This window comes from Phacochoerus africanus, chromosome 15, assembly GCF_016906955.1.
Source record: "Phacochoerus africanus isolate WHEZ1 chromosome 15, ROS_Pafr_v1, whole genome shotgun sequence".
NCBI classification, from domain to species: domain Eukaryota; kingdom Metazoa; phylum Chordata; class Mammalia; order Artiodactyla; family Suidae; genus Phacochoerus; species Phacochoerus africanus.
This window is the reverse complement of record NC_062558.1, coordinates 47,397,567-47,419,725: the sequence shown is the minus strand read 5'-3', so window position 1 is coordinate 47,419,725 and position 22,159 is coordinate 47,397,567. Positions and strand designations below refer to the sequence as shown.

The window sequence follows — 22,159 nt, the reverse complement described above, 5'->3', positions numbered from 1 at the left end:
CCAGCCTCCCAATCTGTTTACACTGAGTTAGGGAAAGAAGGTGCTCTGTGCTCCCTCCTCACATTAACTCTGGAGTTTGGCCATCTGTGTGACCTTCAACATATTGCTTCATTTTTCTGAGCCTCAGTTTCTCACATGAAATGGTTATCATAATACTGACTTTGCAGTATTATGTGATGTTTAAATGAGCTGATGTTTGAAAAGAGCCTGACAACACAGTAAGTACTCAATGACTGTCCTGCCTCTTCGTAGAGATTGGAATATCTAGTGGTCCTGTCATTTCATTTTCTGTTTTCTATCTCTGGCTGAGATGATGAATGTCAGTGAGGTCCATCCCCAGTGGGCAGGGTGAACCCTAACCCATGGTGAACCCTCACTTTCCCCTGAGCGGAGTGGTTATCCTGTTTTGTAGACGAGCACACAGAAGATCTCAGAAGAAAGCATCCAAGGTTTGCCAGTTGGTAGATGGCAGAACTGGGACTAGAACCAGTTTCTCAAACTGAATCCAATGACTAAGCCTTGCTAATGTGGCAGCAAGCAGGGTATCAGGTGTTCACCAGTCCCTGAGGCCCCCATACCCAGAGCAGGAGTTAGCAGATACCTGGCTACCTCCCCATCCCAGTGTGGAGGGCAAGGCAGGTCAGTACAGTCAAAGTCCATGGCCAGCCAATCCAGGAAAGACCAAGTGAAGAAGATCTTTGGGGAGGCCCAGGAATCATGGCCAGATCAGGCTTGTTCTAGCCCGCCGTAGGCCAGCGTCTACACTGCATTACTCTTGGCCTCAAAATACTGCCTAATGGCCATCTGAATTTGATATCCAGTCTGTGCCTTTGGAAGAAGTGTTTTTTTGTTGGTAAGTCAGGGATTATGTACCCTGTACAGGTGAGATTGGAGAACCCTTGCACTTAGTTAACAGTAGAACCAGATTTTGGCAGGGGGATCCTAGCTCTTCTAACTTTCAGTCCATTGCTACCATAGCTATATGGAAACACCCATTCTCTTCCTCATTCCAAGCCAAGATAAACCTCCAGAGCAGAACCCAGCTGTCATCCACCCATTGTCAGTGTCCTAGCTGATCACACTCTTATTGTGTGGGCAGCACATTTGAATCAGAGGAGGCCTACTTTAGCTGCTTCCTCTACTTCTGGCAAATGTGCTACTATATTTTTTGTTGTTGTTGTTGTTTTGTTTTTTTATTTATTTTTATTTATTTTATTTTATTTTTGTCTTTTGTCTTCTGAGGGCCGCACCCACGGCATATGGAGGTTCCCAGGCTAGGGGTCTAATTGGAACTGTTGCTGCTGGCCTACGCCAGAACCACAATAATGCCAGATCCGAGCTGCATATGCAACCTACACCACAGCTCATGGCAACGCCGGATTCTTAACCCACTGAGCAGGGCCAGGGATTGAACCCGAAACCTCATGGTTCCTAGTTGGATTCGTTTCTGCTGTGCCAAGGTGGGAACTCCAAATCTGCTATATTGGGCCCAGGAAGCCTGCTTGGCAGAGAGAAAACTCTCCTGGCTGCTCCACTGGCAAACCAGATCTCCTGATGCTTCACCTGCCTAGAAGCCCCTGGTCCAGGATTTTAGGGAAGCTGCCAGCTTAGGCGTTCCTCATCTCATCTTTCTCTTTCCCTCCTCTACCCCACCCTATCGTAATCCACTCCATGCTATGTCCAGTTCCTCAGAGGCTGGCACAGCTTACCTCTTTGCTGCTCTTCATGTAGGGAAGTAGACAGCAGATTCAGGAGCCTGGGAGAGAAAGCCAAGGCTTACTTTCATCAGTTTATCCATCTTAGCAGTGACTTTATTTATCAAACATTTATTGAGCACCTACTCTGGCAGCCCTGTGATTAGGACAAGGGATACAGAGTTGATCGAAACATCCTTGCCTTGTTTCACAGATGGGTTGGAAAATAGAAGCACAAACAAATCATCACGCTGTTGAACAATAAAGGCTGTAATGGAGGCATGTGGTTGCTCTGGGAATATATAGGAAAAAGGAGCCAGCTCCACCTATAGGAGCCCAGAAAGAAGGGGCATTTGATTCAGGTCTCAGAAGGAGCAAGGAAGGGCATTCCATTGTGTGGGAGGGTACTCTTGTGTAAAGTCCCCCTAGAAGCCAGCTGTTTGAAAAATATGGTGTGCTAAGTGCACAGGTGACAGGAACGGGAGGTGGGAGGATGATGTGAAGCAAGGAGAGGGTAGGAAAGTAGGTTGGGCAGAATTTGGCCTTGAATTTTTTTTTTTTTTTTTTAGCTATTTCTTGGGCTGCTCCCGCGGCATATGGAGGTTCCCAGGCTAGGGGTCAAATCGGAGCTGTAGCCACCGGCCTACGCCAGAGCCACAGCAACGCGGGATCCGAGCCGTGTCTGCAACCTACACCACAGCTCACGGCAACGCCGGAACATTAACCCACTGAGCAAGGGCAGGGACCGAACCCGCAACCTCATGGTTCCTAGTCGGATTCGTTAACCACTGCGCCACGACGGGAACTCCTGGCCTTGAATGTTAAACTGAGGCCTCCTATGTTTTGTTAGGGTCAGTTTGGTGCTGGCATGGAAGATTGCATGAAGAGGAACTGGACTGCAGGTAGTGAGACCAGTTGGGAGAGTTTGGGACAGCTCAGGAGGGTGGTAGAAAAGCCTGGAAGAATTCTGGAGCTATGAGGATAAAGAGGGCAGCAAATCGGTAGGGCTTGGTGCCTGACTGGCTGTGTGGACTGGTGAGGAGTTGGGAAGGCCCTGACCAAGCCATAGTGGCCCTAGCCATCCTGGGGCCTTCTTACCACAGGGAAAGCCATAACTTTATCTACTGCTTGGATGTCAAACTTCCCTACTAGGCTCTAGGTCCTAGGAGGACAGGAGTATATTCCCAGAGCCTAGCACATGGCTGCATACATAGTACGTGGTGGATGAAAAGCAGGGAGCATTAGCCCTGTGGTCAGGTGAGGGGATGTGCTTAAGTCACAAACCGCAAGTGTCAGTGGTGCAGCCAGTGCTGGGACCTTGACTCCTGGGTTGAGAGCCCTTTCCCATACTAGCCTAAATACACATATCCAGGCAGAATCACCTCTGAGAAATGGGCGGTGGTGCTCCTAAGGGCTGAGGTTCACCTTCTCATAGGTTTTGGACTTGCTTCTACTTCCAGCCAAGCACCAGCTCCAGGACCAGAATAAAGACTTAAGGTGAGATGAAGTCAGCCCTCAGCTGCCATCTGCCTCCCCCTGATCAGCAGCATATGCTGTGCCCCAAAGCTCCAAACCTGCTTTCCCTAGCTGCACACCACCCTAAGGTAGGTCTCCCATGCCCTCAGCCTTACTCCTCTCTCCCTGGAGAGGACTCTAGCCCTCCTTGAAGCCTTCCTTGCCATCTAATATGTTTACTGGGCAGAGACCACAAAGCTCAGTTCCACTCACTCCATCCATCCCTTCCAACCAGGCCAGCTAACCCGCTTTCCTACTGGAGAGAGACAAAGAACCCCTTGATGTGCCCTGGGTATGCCAGCCATGCCAGGCACCTTGGGGAGTTCAGGGCTGTGACAAAGCAGAGTCAGCACCAGCCCACTGTCCGCTTTAAAGGAAGGCAACAGGATTATGAGGATCAAACTGGAGATAACTGGATTAGGGACAAATGTAAACAAAGACTGATGAACAGAGGTCGGAGACCAGAGTCCTGGGCCTCACTGGGCCCCTAACTAGCTTTGTGACCTTTGTGATTAAGGTTGCTTAATCTTTCTAAGCCTCAGTTTCCCCTGCCTGTAAACTTAGTTTTTTGTTTGTTTTTTAATTTTACAGCCACACCCATTTCATATAGACATTTCTGGGCCAGGGACCAAATCTGAGCTGCAGCTGCTACCTATGCAGCAGCTGTGGCAATGGCAGATCCTTTAACCCATGTGCTGGCTGGGGATCAAACCCACACCTCTTCAGTGACTTGAGCCGCTGCAATCTGATTCCTAACCCATTGTGCCATGGTGGGAATTCCTGAACTAAGGCAGTTTTAATGGATGATGTCAAAAAGTTCTTCTGCTTCTAACATCCTGAGACTGACCTTGGAGTATATGAAAAGGGCTTTGAGAAATTTTTTAGCAGGTACACAAGTGCAAGGGGTCGTCACAGCACAGAGGCCAATGCTCCCAGAATGCTCTGTTCCTCTTGTGAGAGGACTTCTCTTTGTTTGTCAGACCAGTGGTCCTCTTGTCTTTGGGAGTGTCATCAGATCAAAGAATGCTTTGATTTGTCAGGCTCTGTAGTCTGCAGAGTGCTTTCATTCTTATTGCCTTGCAGTAATCCTTATAGGAGCAATGGGAAATCAGTAGGGTAAGTTTTATTTTGCCCTGTTTACAGACAAAGAAACCAAAATTGACTAAGTAATGGAACTGTGCTTGGGAGCCAGGATTTCTCCTTCCCAGTTTTCCATCTTACCAAAGTTGGTTGCCACTGGGTGGCCTCTCCTCCCTCTTCCTGTTCTGGCTTTAGGACTTTGGTCCAGCCCCAAGTGTCTACACTTCTCCTACTAGTAGGCTTTTCAAGTTATTTTTGTTGTTGAGTTGCTATAAAGGATGGCATACTTCCTGTCCCAGGTTTCCACAACAGCCCCTCACATATACCCCAAGACAAGGCAGGGGCCGCTGGGTGGTAAGGGTGCCCAGGAGCATAGTGTGGAGAACTCTTGTTTCTCCTCTGTGCACTCGGGGCCCTGGATTCTGTGTGTCCAGAAACAGTCCTTCCTAGGCAACAACTTTTGGGGGAAGCTCTGTCTTTTCTTTCCCTCTCTGTCTTGGTTTCACCAAAAAAAAGGAGAACCTAAATTTGGACCTGGGTCTTTCTCTGGGAAGAACCTGGGTTCAAGACACCAGCAGACATGGCTTCAAGTCCTGGCTCCATTACTTTCTAGCTGTGTGGGCTCTCTGAGTCTGTAAATGGGCTATGTGGTAGCACTGGGAGAGGGAACTGGCCCAACACCAGTTATGGCTATGAGAAATAAGGGTGATAATGTTGGTAAAAAACACCTGGCACAGTGTCTGTCACAAAGTAAGAGTTCTGTGGTACATGGTGGCTCTTATAATTAGAGTGTAAATTATCCTTTGAAGTTCACTTTAGGCCTTTGGCATAAAGGTGAGAGAACAAGGCGGCATGGGTATGAAGATCCAGATTCCCTCATGTGCTCTGCCTACTCACCCTTGGACCTTGGGGGTAAGACAGAGCCAGTCCCATTCAGCTTGTGACCTAGCGCTTTCTGACCTGCCAGGGCAGGTTGGGAATCCCCCAGTTAGTTCCTCATTGAGTCACTTGGAACAGAGCCCTCAGGTGACCCTGACTCTTAGGGCCCTGATTCAAGCTCCCAATCTTCCTTCTCCTTGGTCTGTGACGATAAAGCAGGGAACAGGCATGGGACTCCTGAAAGGTGCAATTCAAAGCCTATCTGGGGCCTCTGCCCTCTTGGGGAAGGAGTCAATTTGCTTCATCATGACCACTATCCTCCTTCTGTGTTCCCTGTAGATAGTTTTTTTTGTTGTTGTTTACTTGTTTGTTTTGGTTTTTAATTTTTTTGGCCATGCTCATGGCATGTGGAACTTCCTGGGCCCGGGATCCAACCCCATCACAGCAGCAACCCAAGCCCCAGCAGTGACATCACCAGATCCTTAACCACTAGGGCACCAGTGAATTCCCTTTGTAGACTTTCATCCTGAGCTTCCTGTCCTGCCTCTGAGTGACCCATCCATCCTCCCAGCACAGTCACATGGGAATGCCATTTCATAGATTAGCCTGCATGGTGGACCAGGCTTTCACCAATACCTCCTCATTTAACTCTGTGAGATGTAGTTATCATCCTAATCTCCATTTTGCACAGGCAGATACCAAATCCCAGAGCAGTAAAGTGACTTGCCATGCACCACACAGTTTATGGCTCTGCATCCACCAAGCTTCAAGCTCCCTGGGAGCAAGGCTTATGTACACCCAGCCTAGTGGACAACAGTCAGTGCCAGAGTTTAGTGACAGAGCAGGAGAGGAGCAGAGCCTGGGTTCACCTCCCATATCTGTCCTCTGCTCACCCTGGATATTAGATAGTTACTGGCTTTCTGAAAACCTGAATTTTTTCCTCAGCAGAAGTCGGGGGTGGAGGTGAGGGATAATTAGAGGACCCATTTTATGTGCTTGTTGTCAGGATTAGATGAAATAATTTAAGTGCTGAGCACCATGTCTGGTCCATAGCAAATGCCTGGTAAGTGTTATAACAGACTGCTGCAATTATGTTAATTGAATATAGAATTATAATGTTGTAAAAGGCCATCATCAGGCGCATCTGTGCTTAGCCCTGTGCTGGGCTTCAGGGATGATCCGGAGCTGGTATCAGGCGAGAGAAGTGCCCTTTATCAAGCTCTTTCTGTGTTTGTGCTTTTCCTACCTGGTCTCAAGGTAGAGGACTGTATTCCCACCTTGGTGTGGAAAAAACCGAAACTCATTGTGCGTGAGGTCACAAAGCTGATGAATCTACTAATGCACGTTTATTGAGCACCAGCTAGGGCCAGGACACGCTGCAGAGTGTCCCCTGGAGCGCACCTTCTCGGGGAATGCTGCCTCAGCAGAGCAAACTGGACAGTTGGGTGGAGAAGCCAGACTCGCTCCACTAGACTGCCCACATTCCCCAAATAAGCCAGGCCCTTTTCTCTCAACTTGTGCTCTCTCACACTGGGTCTTCTGCCTGGTGTGCTCTTTCCCCTTTCTTACCCTGGCCACTTCCTGTCATCCTTTAAGGACCATCTCTAAAGTCAGCTTCCCGTTAAAACTTTCCCTAAACCCCCTCCACCCCCATCCTGGAGGCTTCTCGCAGTCTCCTAACGCCTTCTACTTGCTTTGTGATAGCACTTCTGTGTGTGATAGTTATTTACTTACCCATCTGTCTCCTCTGCCAGACTGACTTCCTCAAGGGCAGGGACTACGTTTTATTCAACTTTGGAGATTCAGCGTCTGGAACACAGGCTTAAGAGAGATGTGTATGGGATGTAATGAGGTGCTGATTGTGTTCTGTCACTGGAGTGGTTAGGAAAGGCCTTGTAGAGATGAGAGAGTATTCTGAATGAGGCCTCAGAAGATGAGTGGGGCTGAGTTAGAGTCGGGGTTGGGGTGAGGGAGGGCAGCTCAGAGAGGGGGCCCTCTAGAGAAAGGGCTGGGGGAAAAGAGGGCTGTGTAGGGGGAATAGGAGGGCTAGAGAGCCAGGGCCTGAGGTTTCTCTTGGATAAGGAGGGCAGTAGGGAGCCTTGAGGGACTCTTGGCAAAGATAAGGTAGCAAGTCAAGACTAATTTGATAAGACCTATTAATAAAATCTAGCAGTTTTGTAAGGATAGGTGAGGGGGTCCGTACAGGAGTCATGGGGGCCCCCAGGTGCCCACAGTGAGAATGTGACCTGAGGACCCCATTGCCAGTGGGGAATTTCAATTAATACACTGGCCGGTAGGGGTGGGGGCTTGGGGAAGGGATGACTTCTATTGAGAGTAGTCTCCATAATCTCTGCATTTGTCAGGGAGAGCTGCCTTGGGGGTTTTGCTATGGTCAGTGCCTTTCCTTATCTGAGTTGGCTTGGAGGAAGGGGGATTCCTTGCCTTTTGGAGCCAGCAAGGCTGGCGCTTAAAGGAACCATTTCTTGCCTCTGACATCGAGGGGGGTGGGGCTGAGCAGAGTAGAGAACTGGGCAGAGGCCCAGGGCACTGAGGCCAAAGAAGGGTGGGGAGAGAACCTGTTTACCATTGTGCACTGACCCAGGCCTGGGAAGGAGCAAAGCCAGAGAATTCCTTATGGGAAAGGGAGGCAGGCCTAGAACTGGCTTGCTCTGGGAGTAGTGGAGAGAGAAGCAAGCCAGACTCTCACCCAGATGGGGAGCCTGGACACTGCCCTACCTCCAAGCCTGGGGCTGCCAGGCCACAGGAAGGAGTGCCAGGCTGCTGCAGACCGTCTTCCTTTTCCACACTGACTCACAGGGTAGCCTTGGGCAGATCACTTACCCTTTGGTCTATAGGCCACCTTGGCTATTTGGGATGAGGTGGACTCACTGGGTGACTTCACAGGCCTTGCAGCCCTGACCATCAGCCATTTGTACACCGCCAACCCACCCTCTCTTACATTCCATTTTCCTATCATCGGTTATTATGGAGCTGGCATAAAAGCTATTTATACTTTTAGTCATTACTGCCTCTTAGGTTAATGAACTCCAGAGGTTGTTACTCAGTGTGCAAAGTAGGTCAGTCTTTTGTTTATCCTCACTTCTTTTTCCAGCTCTGGGTGGGAACAGGGAGCTCCCCTGCCCTTGTTGTCCCTGGATCTGTGATTGGCTGTGCTCTCTGTGCATATCCACTTCCCAGTTTTCCACTCTTTTGTCTCGCTCACTCTTGCCCTCTCAGCACAGAGGGTAGTGGCTCTCTTCTGGGCAGTAAAGGAAAAGGAAGGGAATGTAACAGGTATTGAGGCCCTGTTACATGTGGGCACTTTATATTTATTGGATGTTTTGGTGGCCATTTGGCAGCCTCTACTTCCAGGCTGTGTAACTTTGGACAGATTTCTCAACTGTGCTAAGCTTTATTTTTCTTGTCCATTTAAGTGGGAATAATAAAAGCTACTTCCTTGGGGAATTGTGTGCCTATGTAGTGCTTGGCAGAGCTAGTGCCCAGTGGGTACTGGAAGTGTGTCAGCTCTTACTTGTCTCATGTCATCTTTACTGCTGTCCTCTGAAGTAGTGGCATTGCCCCCATGTTACAGGTGGGGAACTGGAAGCTCAGAGCAGTCCCAAAGTGGCAGAGCTGGGTCAGAAGCCAAGAGTTACAGTCTTTGTGTCATTGAGTAAATGACTTACTCTCTCGGGGCCTCAATTGCTTCATGGGTAAAATGGGGATAATCCTGCCCTGCTGTGTGTGTATGTGGACCAGTCAGATGGGAAAAGGGATGTGAAAGTGCTAAGTAAGCAGCAATTACCAGTCACATAATTGCTGCCATTAACTGGACACCCAGCAGGCTGGGTCCTTAGATACATTTATTCTTCATTTAGACCCTATAAAGTATGAGATGTGTGTTCTGGTCCCACTTGAAGATGAAGAATGAGACCTAGGGGGGGTCGGTCTCCTAGGTGGAGGAACAGGGATGGAAACCTATGTTGGCTAGCTTTAAGGTCCTCACTCTTTTTACTCTCTTCCATACTCCACCTGGCCTTCCTGATGGTTGAGATGAGGAGGTTCAATCCTGAGGTCTGTGACCTTGGGCTTTCTACTTGGGCTGTGTCTCTCTTTGTTTGGCCTGGTTTGGAGAGTGAGATTTAGAGGAGGGGGTTACACTGATTCCTTGAGACTAAAGTTCATTTTTTACCATTGGATAAAGGACATGGGCACAGGTACCACACCTGGCTGAGTTTGCCAGCCAGAGGCGCTGAAGTGTGTGTGGGCAGAAAGTACACAGTTGGAAGCACAAGAGCCCTGGGTCTTGGGTATTGGGTAGTCTTGTCCTTCTAAGCGTTAATGGAGTGTCACTGCTGCCTTGAGCCATGCCCTGGCACGGCACGGCCCAGCCAAGCCTAGCTAAGCCTGAGAATGCAATAGAATCTGGGCTCAGACACTGTCTGTCTCCTCTGTGCCTCTCTCCCTCAGAAGGGGGTGGCCAACAAATGGCTCATTTTCCCAGGCTTGCCTTTTCCAACTGAGGGTGTGCTCATGAGCTGTGCCCACCCAGCATATTGGCCTCACTGAGCAATGCTAGGTATGGGCAGGCCGCTCACTGGAATAGTCAGAACACAGGAGCAGGTAGTTAGACTGTCTCCAGGGGCTTAGAGGCCAGAGATAGAGCCCCACAGTGGCATCTGGAGAATGGCCTGATTTCCTCAGAGCCTTTCTAGGGGAGTGAGAAGTAGCACATGAGTCACTATGACAAAGGAAAGCCCTGGTTTTGCCACTTAATAGTGTTGTGACTTTGCCCAAGTCATACAGTCTCTCTGATTGGGTTGAGTTTCTTATGGGTCTAAGGAAATAGTAGTTAATCTATCAGGATCTCACTGGGCTATTAGGGGCACAAATAAAATTGCTATAGGCAACAGTGGCTTGTGGCCCCAAATATAATACAGATGAAAGTAATGATGTCATGAGAAAACCAGGCAGGCATTTGTTGAACGCCTGTGAGGTACATAGTGAGAGTTACAGAAGTTCAAGACCCAGTCCAGTTAGGAAGGGACAGTGCTGAGCAATATGAGCAAGTTGTAATAAAGTGCTCATTTCAGACTATGTCTTGATTCATTAGTGATTTAGTGTGAAATCAATTTTAGGGGATTATTACTAGCATTTTATTTTATTTTATTTTTTTGTCTTTTTGCCTTTTCTAGGACCACACCTGCAGCATATGGAGGTTCCCAGGCTAGAGGTCGAATCGGAGCAGTGGCCACCGGCCTACACCAGAGCCACAGCAACGTGGGATCTGAGCCACGTCTGTGACCTATACGACAGCTCACAGCAACGCCGGATCCTTAACCCACTGAGCGAGGCCAGGGTTTGAACCCGCAACTTCATGGTTCCTAGTCAGATTCGTTAACCACTGCGCCACGACGGAAACTCCTGTTACTAGCATTAAAAAAAAAAAAAGAGGAGTTCCCGTCATGGCGCAGTGGTTAACGAATCCGACTAGGAACCATAAGGTTGCGGGTTCGGTCCCTGCCCTTGCTCAGTAGGTTAATGATTCGGCATTGCCGTGAGCTGTGGTGTAGGTGGCAGACGTGGCTCGGATCCAGTGTTGCTGTGGCTCTGGCGTAGGCTGGTGGCTGCAGCTCCGATTAGACCCCCAGCCTGGGAACCTCCATATGCCGCGGGAGCGGCCCAAAAAATAGCAAAAAGACAAAAAAAAAAAGAAGAAATAGAGGAGTTCTCATTGTGGCTCAGTAGTAATGAACCCAACTAGTATCTGTGAGGATGCGGGTTTGATCCCTGGCCTCACTCAGTGGGTTAAGGATCCAGTGTTGCTGTGAGCTGTATGTCACAGATGTGGCTCAGGTCCCATGTTGCTGTGGCTGTGGCATAGGCTGGCAGCTACAGCTCCGATTTGACCCCTAACCTGGGAACTTCCATATGCCTCAGGTGTGGCCCTGAAAAGCAAAAAAAAAAAAAAAAAAGAAGAAATAGAAATAGAAAAGAATGATGTAGTAGTATTTGAATTGAAAATATCCACTGCATTAATACATGGAAAAATAAATTGTTTCATAAAATGTATTTCGGTTATATATGTATGTGTGTATGAGTGTGTGTATGTCTATCTCTGTCTGGTCTCAATATAAAATGTGTTTCTTTTTTTTTTTTTTGTCTTTTGTCTTTTTTGTTGTTGTTGTTGTTGCTATTTCTTGGGCCTCTCCCGCGGCATATGGAGGTTCCCAGGCTAGGGGTCTAATCGGAGCTGTAGCCACCGGCCTACGCCAGAACCACAGCAACGCGGGATCCGAGCCACGTCTGCAACCTACACCACAGCTCACGGCAATGCCGAATCGTTAACCTACTGAGCAAGGGCAGGGACCGAACCCGCAACCTCATGGTTCCTAGTCGGATTCGTTAACCACTGCGCCACGACGGGAACTCCTAAAATGTGTTTCTTATAGTGGATCTCAGTTTAAAACCTTTGAGAAATGATGTTCTAAGTCAAGATGAAGGTCTCCAGCTTGAAGGACAACTCATGAGATCTGGGTAGGCATGGGGGTTATAGAGGCTGAGGGCTTGACCTGTGGGGCATAGGAGTGTAGTACACAAAAGCATGGGCTGTGGAGTTCCTGTCATGGCTCAGTGGTTAATGAATCCGACTAGGAACCATGAGGTTGCGGGTTCGATCCCTGGCCTTGCTCAGTGGGTTAAGGATCTGGTATTGCTGTGGCTCTGGTGTAGGCCAGCGGCTACAGCTCCGATTAGACCCCTAACTTGGGAACCTCCATATGCCGCAGGAGTGGCCCTAGAAAAGGCAAAACAAACAAACAAACAAAAAAGTATAGGTTGTGGAGTAAGGCAGGCCTGGGTTTGAGTCCAGCTGCATGGCTTTGAGCAAGGCACTTAACTTTGCTAAGTCTTAGATTCTACTTCTGGAATACGGAGAACAATTATGATAGGGTTGTTATGAAATGTATGCAAGAATAATGTATATAAACCTTTAGGAAGATATTGGTAAGTAGTAAATGATGTACAAATGGTAACTACTGTTGCTGCTGTTATTGATGGTGTTTTGTTTTTTATTGTTATTTTGGGCCCTGAAAGTGTTGCTGTGATGGAAGAGGGGAGAAGGGGCGTTCTTGGTAGGGATGGGAGGGGGACAAGGAATAAGTGTGTATGTACCTATATGAGACTGATCTGGCTGAGAATCAGATAGCCTAGAAGGGAGTGTTGAGAGTATAGATTGAAGGTTCCAGGAAAACTGGGGGGAAGAAAGTTCTTCACAGTAGAAACTTCAACAGTAGGGTGGCTTCATCTGGAAATAATGAGGCCCCATCCCTAGAAGGGTCTCAGCAGAGGCTGGGCAACTAGAAACTGTTCTCATTAGCTTCTTTTGGTTACAGAGACTCCTTCAGGCCACCTTAAGGAAAGAGGGGTTTTCTGAAAGGGTAAGTGAAACTCAGACCCCTAACATCCCCCCATGGGCCATTTGGTCCCTTAAGCTGGCTGTTTGGTCAGTTTCTCTGTCACTGGAAAGGGCTCATGCTCTCCCCCACTGTTAGGAGGAAGCTACCTCAGGGCTTTTATACCATCATGCCATTTTTAGGGATGCCCTTATCCTACCTCCACCGCACAGCTCCTTTCTGGGTATCTTTTTTTTTTTTGCTTTTTAGGGCCACACCCTCTGCATATGGTAGTTCCCAGGCTGGGGGTCGAAATGGAGCTACAGCTGCCAGCCTATGCCACAGCCACAGCAACGCCAGATCTGAGCCGCATCTGCAACCTATACCACAGCTCACCAGATCTTTAACCCACTGAGCGAGGCCAGGGATCAAACCTGCAATATCATGGTTCCTAGTCGGATTTGTTTACACTGCGCAACGACAGGAACTCCCTTTCTGGGTATATTTTGAGGGTCAATTCACAGTGCAGGCCATCCAATCATATAGGGAAACAGCCTCAGAGAAGGCAAGGGTCTCTTGTAGATAGAATTCCTTTATATCCACAGAAGTCTGATCAGATGCCTTCTTAGTTCCTAACTGACCAGACTGAAGGATATGTGTACCTTCTGATTTTTCATAAACTGGATAGCCTGTAGCTTTTCAGGAGTACATTCTGAATGTAAAGAGAAGTTCACCTGTAGTGAGAGAACATGGGAAGTGCTGAGTGTTGGTGGTATCTTCCTTCCCACCCTCTGCAGGTGGGTTAAACTTCTCTGCTGTTGGGGGAGAAGCTGCTCAAATGAGCATATTTCCTCAAAAATTTTCCAATTTAAGGTTTTAAAAATAAAAAATGGATCTTTCATTTGACATGTACATTTAAAGTAGTGGAGGGTTTTTTGTTTGTTTCTGAGAAGCTCTTGCCAAATCAATGGTGTAGTTTAAAATCAGTAGTGTCTTAGAATCCAGGAAATATGGTCGTTTGTTTTGTACCTATTTGAAATTCCGGTTTGAGGTTTGATGTTGGGGCTTTGAAACTGCCAAAGCTGTTATCTGGCATCATTTAAAAGAACACTGAACTTGAACATGTTCCCCTGTGTATTTGTAGTTGGGCAAATGGGTGTCTCTGAGCCCTGCTGTCATATATTTTCAACAAAACCAGTCTGGAGGGTTGAGGAGTCAAATGGGCATGTATTTAATGAGATGGGAATTCTCTGGAAACTGGTAATCTCAGGTGAAAGCCTTGCCCTCTATGAGCCTCCAATTTTCTCATCTGCTCAGTGGGGGATTGGATCAGATATTATCCACGTCTACAACTGTCAGAGCTTCCTGTAGACAAAGTGTGGGTACCCCCTTTCGTTTAGTTAACTAGTAGGCTCATCCCCTGATGTGTATGAGTGAATGCTTTATAGGTGATGGAAGGTGACCTGGCCTGTGATGCCTGAGGGCCTTTGGATTCCACTCCCCGGGCACCTGGGTACTTCCAGGGACAAGCATACAGTCCTTTGAGAATTACCTGGTCTAAAGGTGTGGCCTCTGCTTTTCTCCCAGGGGGAGGGATGGGAAGTAGAGTGTCCTTGTGCTCTGCTCTTGCCTCTAGGTGGCGAGAGGGTCTGCAGTTCAAGAGGGTGGTGGCCTGCGTGAGTGTGCAGAGGGGGGCTGAGTTTGTCTCTCCTGGGCTGCAGCTCCAAGGCTGCTCTCAGGCCTGTGCAGTTCTCCAGATAAAGCACACTGAAGTAGAGGGCCTGCCTTTTTGTGTCTGGAGGCCTCGGCGCGGCCAGGGCCCCTCCCTCTGCTCTTCCAACCAGTAAAAGTTACAGCAGTGCATTTCCTTCCGGTAGAAAGAGAATCAGAGAATCCAGGCCTGGGCCAAACCCTAGCCCCACCAAGTCCTGTTCCTGAGAGAGCCTCCTCCCAGCCTCATGAGTGCCTGACCCTGAGCTCCTTTCTGGGAGGTCGGGCAGGACTGAGTGCAGGCACTTGGCTAGGATCTGATTTGGATTTGAGTCTGGGTTTTTCCACTGTATGACTGTCAGCAGTATACCCCCTCTGGGTATCTTACATCTCAGTAATGTCAATACTTTTTTTAATTGGAAAAAAAGGGGGCACAAAAAGGAAATTTAAAAGATACACTTTAAAAATAATTTTAAGAAGAGAGTGTATGTATGTAGAGAAGTCAGTGCACACATACATTTTGCTGTTGTTTTCTTACCAATACTGCCCTATAGGCTAAAAAGGAAGCACATGTAGAACACGCAGCCTCCAAATGCTAGTCTCCTTCTTCTCTTTATCCCTTAGTTCTATGAATTCATGAATTTCCAAGGACTCACTCTTTGGAGGAAGCTCACTCACTTGAAGGACGCTTTAAGCCAGGGATTTTGCCCCAGCCTGCCTCAGAGGCTTTGGTGCTGACCGGAGCGGTCTTCATGCCAACATGTTTCCTCCACCGGCTCTAGTGGGCATTCAGAGCCCAGTAGAATGTCAATGCCGTGAGGTCTGGGATTTGGTTCTAGTCTCAGAAGTGCTCCCTCAATCTCAGGGAGTAATTGGGGAAACTATGAGTAAGTAGTTTTGTTAGAGTGAAGAGGTGAGCATGTTCTTTCTGTCCTTGTTTGACTAGTTTTCTCATCCAGCTCTGTACCTTATACGCAGGCCCTCTGCAGAGGCTTATTTATCAAGACAGACCCAGGATGGGAATGCTTTGCTTTGATGCACAGATGCAGGCCCTCAGGTCTCTGCCCTAGAGAGGCATGGTGACCCCTGAGCCCCTTGACACATTGTGGGAGTGAGCACTTGAACCTTGTGTCTCTCTGGCCTGTGCCTTTCAGGGAAGGGCTTGTGTTCCCTCACATCTGTGGTAGGGCACTTACAGGTTAGCAGCCAGGAAGGGAAGGGCAGGGACGGAGGTCAGGGGGAGGAATGGAGACCCAGCAGGCTGGGGGCTAAGGCCTCAGCCAGGGTCTTTTCTTCTCTTGGCACCTCTGATAGTCTCTGCCGTCTGCTCCACAGGCTGGAGGAAGTTCCTCTGGAGGTGCTGAGGCAGAGGGAGTCCAAGTGGCTGGACATGCTCAACAACTGGGACAAATGGATGGCCAAGAAGCACAAAAAGGTGAGGTGTCTCTGGCTGGAAGTCACAGCTGGGGAAGAAGTGAAGAGGGAGGAGCTGCCTCAGCTTTGGGGAGCAGGAACTTCTCCAGCTGCCATTGGCCAGCTCAGGAATGAGAACAGAAGCTGGCTGGAGGGAAGGCCCAGGCTTCATTTGGTCCTCCCAGATGACTTCAGACTCAAGTAGAACTTTGTCCTGGAGTCAAACTTCAAAGCCTTTTGAGAGCCAAAAGCTTTTCAGGCAGCTTTCCTCCAGCTCTCCTGGGTGAAGTCCTTGCTGCTGCTTACCACCTATCAGGAAGGACTTTAGACTACAGAAAATAGCTAATGTGTGTTGAACATTTGCAGTATGCTGGGCACTTGACTCAGATAATCCTTACAGCACCCCAGTAAGGTCTGTGGTGGTACTATCCTCAGATTATTGCAGGATCAGGTTTGAACCCAGCAGTCCAGCTTCTGTGCTTGCACTCTTCCCTACCACAATAGGGAGTCTTCTTCACTCTCCAGATTAATTTGATGAGTTCCTCTTGCCTCCTGGCCAAAGCAAAAAGAAAAGTAACTTCACGGAGTTCCCGTCGTGGCGCAGTGGTTAACGAATCCGACTAGGAACCATGAGGTTGCGGGTTCGGTCCCTGCCCTTGCTCAGTAGGTTAACGATTCGGCATTGCCGTGAGCTGTGGTGTAGGTTGCAGACGCGGCTTGGATCCCGCGTTGCTGTGGCTCTGGCGTAGGCCGGTGGCTACAGCTCCGATTCAACCCCTAGCCTGGGAACCTCCATATGCCGCGGGAGCGGCCCAAGAAATGGCAACAACAACAACAACAAGAAAAAGACAAAAAGACAAAAAAAAAAGTAACTTCACAGTTCAATGGTCTTATGAAAATGAAAATACCCAGTGGTCTTTTTCTGGCAGGCTACCTTTAGGAACTAGCTCTGTCACCCTGAAGGAACATCCTTGCCCATCACAGTCTGCATGTTGATCCTCTTATCCACCACGGCACGGTCTCCTTACTCCCTGGCCTGGTGGAGGCCTGTCCACAGTCCCACAGTTGGGGTCTCTCTGCCCAAGTACGCAGCGTGCAATAAACCTGCTGGCCTGCTGTCATCAGCTGACATGCTGTTCTGGTCCTGGCTGGTGCAGCTGGCTGCAGGACCTAGTAGAAAGCTCAGGACCGAAGGCCACATAAAGACTTGGTCCCAGATCCCCATTGCCTTCCTCTCTTCAAGCCCAGAGTTCTGAGTGACTTTGGGTGAGTCACTGCACCCTCTCAGTCTCAATTTCCCAGGTCAAGTGAGAACTTAACCCTGTTGTGAGGCCCTCTGTAAAGCCCTGGGCTTGTGGGTGTAACCAGGCCTAGGCTCTTTGTTGCTGTTCTGTGTGGGCTTTGGGGCATTCATATTTTGCTTGTTAGAAAAGACTTTCTTTTTTTTTTGTATTAAGGGCCACATTTGCAGCATATGGAAGTTCCAGGCTAGGGATCGAATTGGAGCTACAGCCAGCAGCCTACACCACAGCCACAGCAGCGCAGGATATGAGCCATATCTGTGACCTACACCGTAACTCACAGCAGCACTAGATCTTTTAACCCACTGAGCAAGGTCAGGGATCGAACCTGCATCCTCATGGTTACTAAATGGGTTCGTTACCACTGAGCCACAATGGGAACTCCTAGAAAAAACTTTCACTTGAAAAAATATTGTTTTAACGCAGTTGTTCCTGAACTGTTTCCTGCCTGACTGGGGTCTGTTTTCCTGCTTCCTTGTCCTTGGGCTTTTACCCTGAGCTCTAATTCCCTCTCTACTGTCTGTTGTGGTGGCTGGTGGCTGTCAGGGAGGTGGCTGTGGGCTTCTTGCCCCAGCATCCCTGCAGATGGGGATTCCAAAGGGGAGCATTGGGGAGCTTCTCTCAGCAGAGCAGCTGGCACCACTTCCTCTTCCCCTTTGCTTTCCTGGTACTGTGGTTAGAGGCCAAGAGGCTGCACCCCACCCTGCCCGGAGGCCCTCGCCTCTGCTCCTCTCCTGCCACACTGGCCCCAGGAGCTCTCACTGCCTTGCTGCACAGGCTTGGGCTTTCCCATGGTCAGGAAGTACTGGCATATGGAGGACAATACCTGCATCAGGAAGTGGATCCAGACCCGTGGCACTTATCCTGAGTCCACAGGACAGGGGCCCAGGCCCTGCAGGGAGGCAGGCTCCTGCTGGAATGCTGTTTTCCCCTGTGGGGCTCTGCTCAAACTTTGGCCCTGCCCTCCTGGAGTTCAGTGGGCTGGGTGTGGCTTCACTCCATTGTCTTCAGAGATCTCCTTTCCCCAGGCTTTGCCTCAGATAATTAATCCCTTCTGCTTTCTGTTTTTGAGCACTTTCTCTAGTTTTATCCTTGCTGATCCCCACCTTTGCCTCTTCCTCAAGGAAGAGATTATAGTCTCCAGCTTGTCTGTGCTGAGGAAGATTCCAGAAGCCAGAGTGGGAAAGACTGGCTATACTAGCTCCATCCCAACTCCACAGCCCTGGGCCTAGGTGAAGGAGAGGCCTCTTTGAGAACTTCGTGGATTGAAGATATTCCCGGGCTCCCCTGGGGCAGGCCACATATGATGGTGCTATGATTATGTGGGAGCCAGCTCACACTGAGCTTGGCCCTGGTGGAGCCTAAAGGACCAGTGGTTCTGGGCCACTCTGCATCCCTTTGCCAAAGCCTGCCCGGACCAAGTGACTTCCTTTGGGAGACCCTTGTCCCATAGCAGCAGGAAACTGTTCCTAGAGTCCGGGGCAGTTCCCTTCTGCTCCCTTCCCCTCCCCCCATTGCACGCAGTTCCAGAAGCTCAACCTTGGCTCTTATGACTACCACTGTGCTCTTCCCTCACTGCCCTTAGCCTGTCTGCCTATCTCCTTCCTGGTTCTTGACTCTCTCTGACCCTTGGAAAGTTTTCTCTTGTTTGCACTGGTCCTCAGGAAGCCTGAGCCTTTTGTGCTCCCTCCTCTGAGAGCTTCCAATGAGACTGTTTGAGGGGCTTTCCAGGTGAGGGGAAGTTAGATGTGAGCCTAAGGCCCTTCTGTGTCTGGTATATTCCCAGGATTTGGAGGTGTGGAGAGGAAGCCGTCGTTTATTGAACACAGACTGTGTCAGGCCTCATGCTAGGCGTGTTCCTCCCTTCTAATAGAATCCTAGTTGTTATTATTTTGCTCTTACTGTTGATAAGAAGTGATTGGCTAAGGTCAGTGCTGTATTCAAATTTATCCAGATGCTCTCTTCCCACTGCCTTGAGCTCCCACCTCCACCCCAGGCCAGGCTGCTTAGTGTAGTGTGTGATGGGAGTATCACTGGCCAATCCTCCTACCCACATTCTATAGGAGTGGTGCCTCTGCCTTTGCCCTTCACCCTCCTGACCCTTGGTTTTGAGGTCAAGGAGGTCAATCAGGGCAGCTGCCTTAAGAGCCTCATTCTGCCCCCAAGCCCAGAGGGAGCTAGCCTCCCCATCTGGCCACTGAAATGGGAAGTATATAGGGCAGGATCCTGTGGTGTAGCTAGTAGATATCAGGGTCCATGATGGTCTTACCATAATATTTTCCCACTCTATGCCTGTTTCCCCATTTGTAAAATATATATTGGCTCAGTGATTAACGAACCTGACTAGGATCCATGAGGATGCAGGTTCGATCCCTGGCCTTGCTCAGTGGGTTAAGGATCCAGCGTTGCCGTGAGCTGTGGTGTAGGTTGCATACATAGCTCAGATCCTGCGTTGCCTCGGCTGTGGTGTAGGCCGGCAGCTGTAGCTTCGATTTGACCCCTAGCCTGGGAATTTCCACATGCTGAAGGCACAGCCCTAAAAAAGCAAAAAAAAAAAAAGTAAAAAGTAAGTAAATAAGTAAATTAAAAAAAAACAAATAAATATATAATGGTATATCAAACAGATTTTGGCAGCGGAAGACTTTTTTCTGTAAAAGACAGAAAACATGAATCAAGCACTAGCTCTGGGTCATAAGCTACCCCAAGCACTTCCTCCCTCACCCCTCCCAGCCTATGAATGGTGGCTAAGGCCTATGCCATTTTAGCAAGGGCTAGGATAAGGGACTTGCACCCTGGCCAGCTGCCTTTGCCCCAGGCTGGTAATTGGGGGAGCTCAGGGTCAGGGAAAGAAGAGAGGGGATTCTTGACCAAATAAAGGGGGAGCCATTTTTATCAGCTCCCATCTTCCTTCTGAGTTCTGCTGAGGTCTTTCCCCTCTAGGCTGGCTGTGTCCTATCACACAGATGCTTAAACAAACACTCCCATGACAATGTTCTGGGTCATCCTGTGAGCTCCTCTCCCTGTGGCTGAGCTGTGTTCCACATTGTGCAGATCCCTCTCTGTTGACATCCCATGGGGGCTCCTCTCACTTGTCTGGTTCCATTTTGATTCAGAAAATGGTGATGGGGATTCATACTCCTGTGGTAGATTTCAGGAATACCTGTCCTATCACTGGACTCTGCCATCACCTGCTGGCAGCATATCTAATTCAGTCCTCCCTCCACCCCCACCCATCATAGAATTTTCATTGTAGGAACAGGGATGAATCCTCTTTCCTCCCCTCTTCTGCTCTTGCTGATGTGCTCCTGAAGGCCCGACAAGCACCAGCAGAAAGGGCTGGGCTAGCATGCGGCATCTGGGGAGCTGCCTGGGTGGATGCATAGGCTAAACCCTCCTTTTGGCTTTCAGATCCGTCTGCGGTGCCAGAAAGGCATTCCACCTTCTCTGCGGGGCCGTGCTTGGCAATACCTGTCAGGAGGCAAGGTGAAGCTGCAGCAGAACCCTGGAAAGTTCGACGTGAGTTGCCCCTCCTTCACCTTGCCCTCCCTTCCTTGTCTCTTGACTTCTTTCACCTGGCAATGATCTTCTGTCTGCCTGCCTGGACCTCAGCAGTATGAGTGATTGATGGGATCACCCCTCAAGTACCCAACTGCCAGGCCTGGTCAGTCTGTCACTCCTGGGGGTTCTGCTCACCTGAGGCTCCAGCCCTGAGCAGACCTCAGGGGATGGACAGATTTGCAACCCCCTATTCCAGCTCTTTCTCATGACAGCCTCCCACGTTTGCTCCCTTGGACTCAGTGGGCCACCTCGAAACTCTTGGTTGTTGGGAGGGTACACTCAGGCCACTTCCCTGACTGCCTTGGTCCCCGTGATCTGGGCCTTTTGGGACATGCCCAGCAGGGCCGCAGGACCCTAATACCTCTTGGCCTCCTAGCCTGTACTCTCTCCTGCCTCATCCAAGCCAGCCAGACATGGGTCACCTGTGTTGTTTATGGGCTGTCAGCACTAGTGGTGGCAGAGCCAAACCAGTATCCTTAGAGTTTATTTTTATTTATTTATTTATTTTTAGGTTTGCATCTACAGCATACGAAAGTTCCCAGGCTAGAGGTGGAATCAGAGCTGCAGCTGCTCTCCTACACCCAGATCCCCCTACACCCATAGCAATGCCAGATCCAAGATGTGTCTGTGACTTTCACCACAGCTCACAGCAACACTGGATCCTTAACCCACTGAGCAGGGCCAGGGATTGAACCCATGTCCTCATGGATATTCATCGGGTTTGTTATCACTGAGCCACAATGGGAACTCCATATCTTTAGAGTTTAGAAGCCAGTCAGGGACTAGAGAGGGTACCCTCTGAAGCCACGCCTTCCCCTCCCCACCCTCATCCTCTGCACCCACCCCCTTGTAGTTGCCAGAGTGAAGAATACCCCTCCATTCATGAGGCTCCTTGGGGCCCACGGTCTGGGCAGCTCCTCCAGCCTGCTTCTCTAGGGAACTAGGGAGTCAGTTGGCTTCCCTGGGGTTGCCCCAGCTCACCTGCCAGACTTGGCCCCAGGCATCAGGGTATCTCCCAGGCTTCTGGGACTGGTGACTGGCAGTGAGACAGAGCTGCCAGCCACCAGCTCTTTGTTGACATACTTCATGCTTCAGTGACCACTCCTGTCTTGCCAAACCTGTTCCTTGAGAAGAGTAGGCAGGGCAGCCTGGAGTTTCTGCTGCTGACCTGGAAGGGGTGAGAGCTGTTTGCTGGCAACACTTGGCCCTGGGGGCCTGGGGTGTGGGTGGAGTATCTGGCTGGAGGCAGCCTTGAATCAGGGCAGTTGGACTGTCCCACAGAACACCAAGTCATGCCCTACTCAGGTGGCCTCTTGACTCCAGAGTCTTTCTTCAAGTGGCTACATGTCTTCCATTGCAGGTGGCTGCATTCTGGGCAGAACGTGAAGGTTGGGGGTGGGAGCCTCACCCCAAGCCCAGGGCTTACCTTCAGCTGCTGGAGCACAGGTGTGAGAACCAAGAGCTTGGGTGGTGCAATCAGCCCCCTGGTTCCACAGTTAGCAGATGTGAGCACATCCTGAATGAGCAGCAGAGCATGGAGCTCTGCGTGCTTTATGTGTCTGGGGAGTGGTGCATCCAGAGGGGAATTGGCCACCTCTGTGGCATCTTGAAGGTT

At 49.6% G+C, this 22,159-nt stretch overlaps 1 protein-coding gene across 2 annotated transcripts in view; it reads left to right on the top strand.

Annotated features, from left to right (window-relative positions):
• Window positions 1–22,159, top strand: part of TBC1D10A (TBC1 domain family member 10A) — a 33,023-nt gene that overhangs the window by 5,123 nt on the left and 5,741 nt on the right. The window contains exons 2-4 of one of the 2 annotated variants that reach the window (XM_047760227.1): window positions 12,563–12,607; window positions 15,608–15,707; window positions 20,395–20,502. In XM_047760227.1, the coding sequence (XP_047616183.1) occupies window positions 15,663–15,707; window positions 20,395–20,502 (153 nt within the window). In that variant the 5' untranslated portion in view covers window positions 12,563–12,607; window positions 15,608–15,662. The remainder of the gene's footprint in view (window positions 1–12,562; window positions 12,608–15,607; window positions 15,708–20,394; window positions 20,503–22,159) is intronic. The other variant, XM_047760226.1, reaches the window with a different exon arrangement.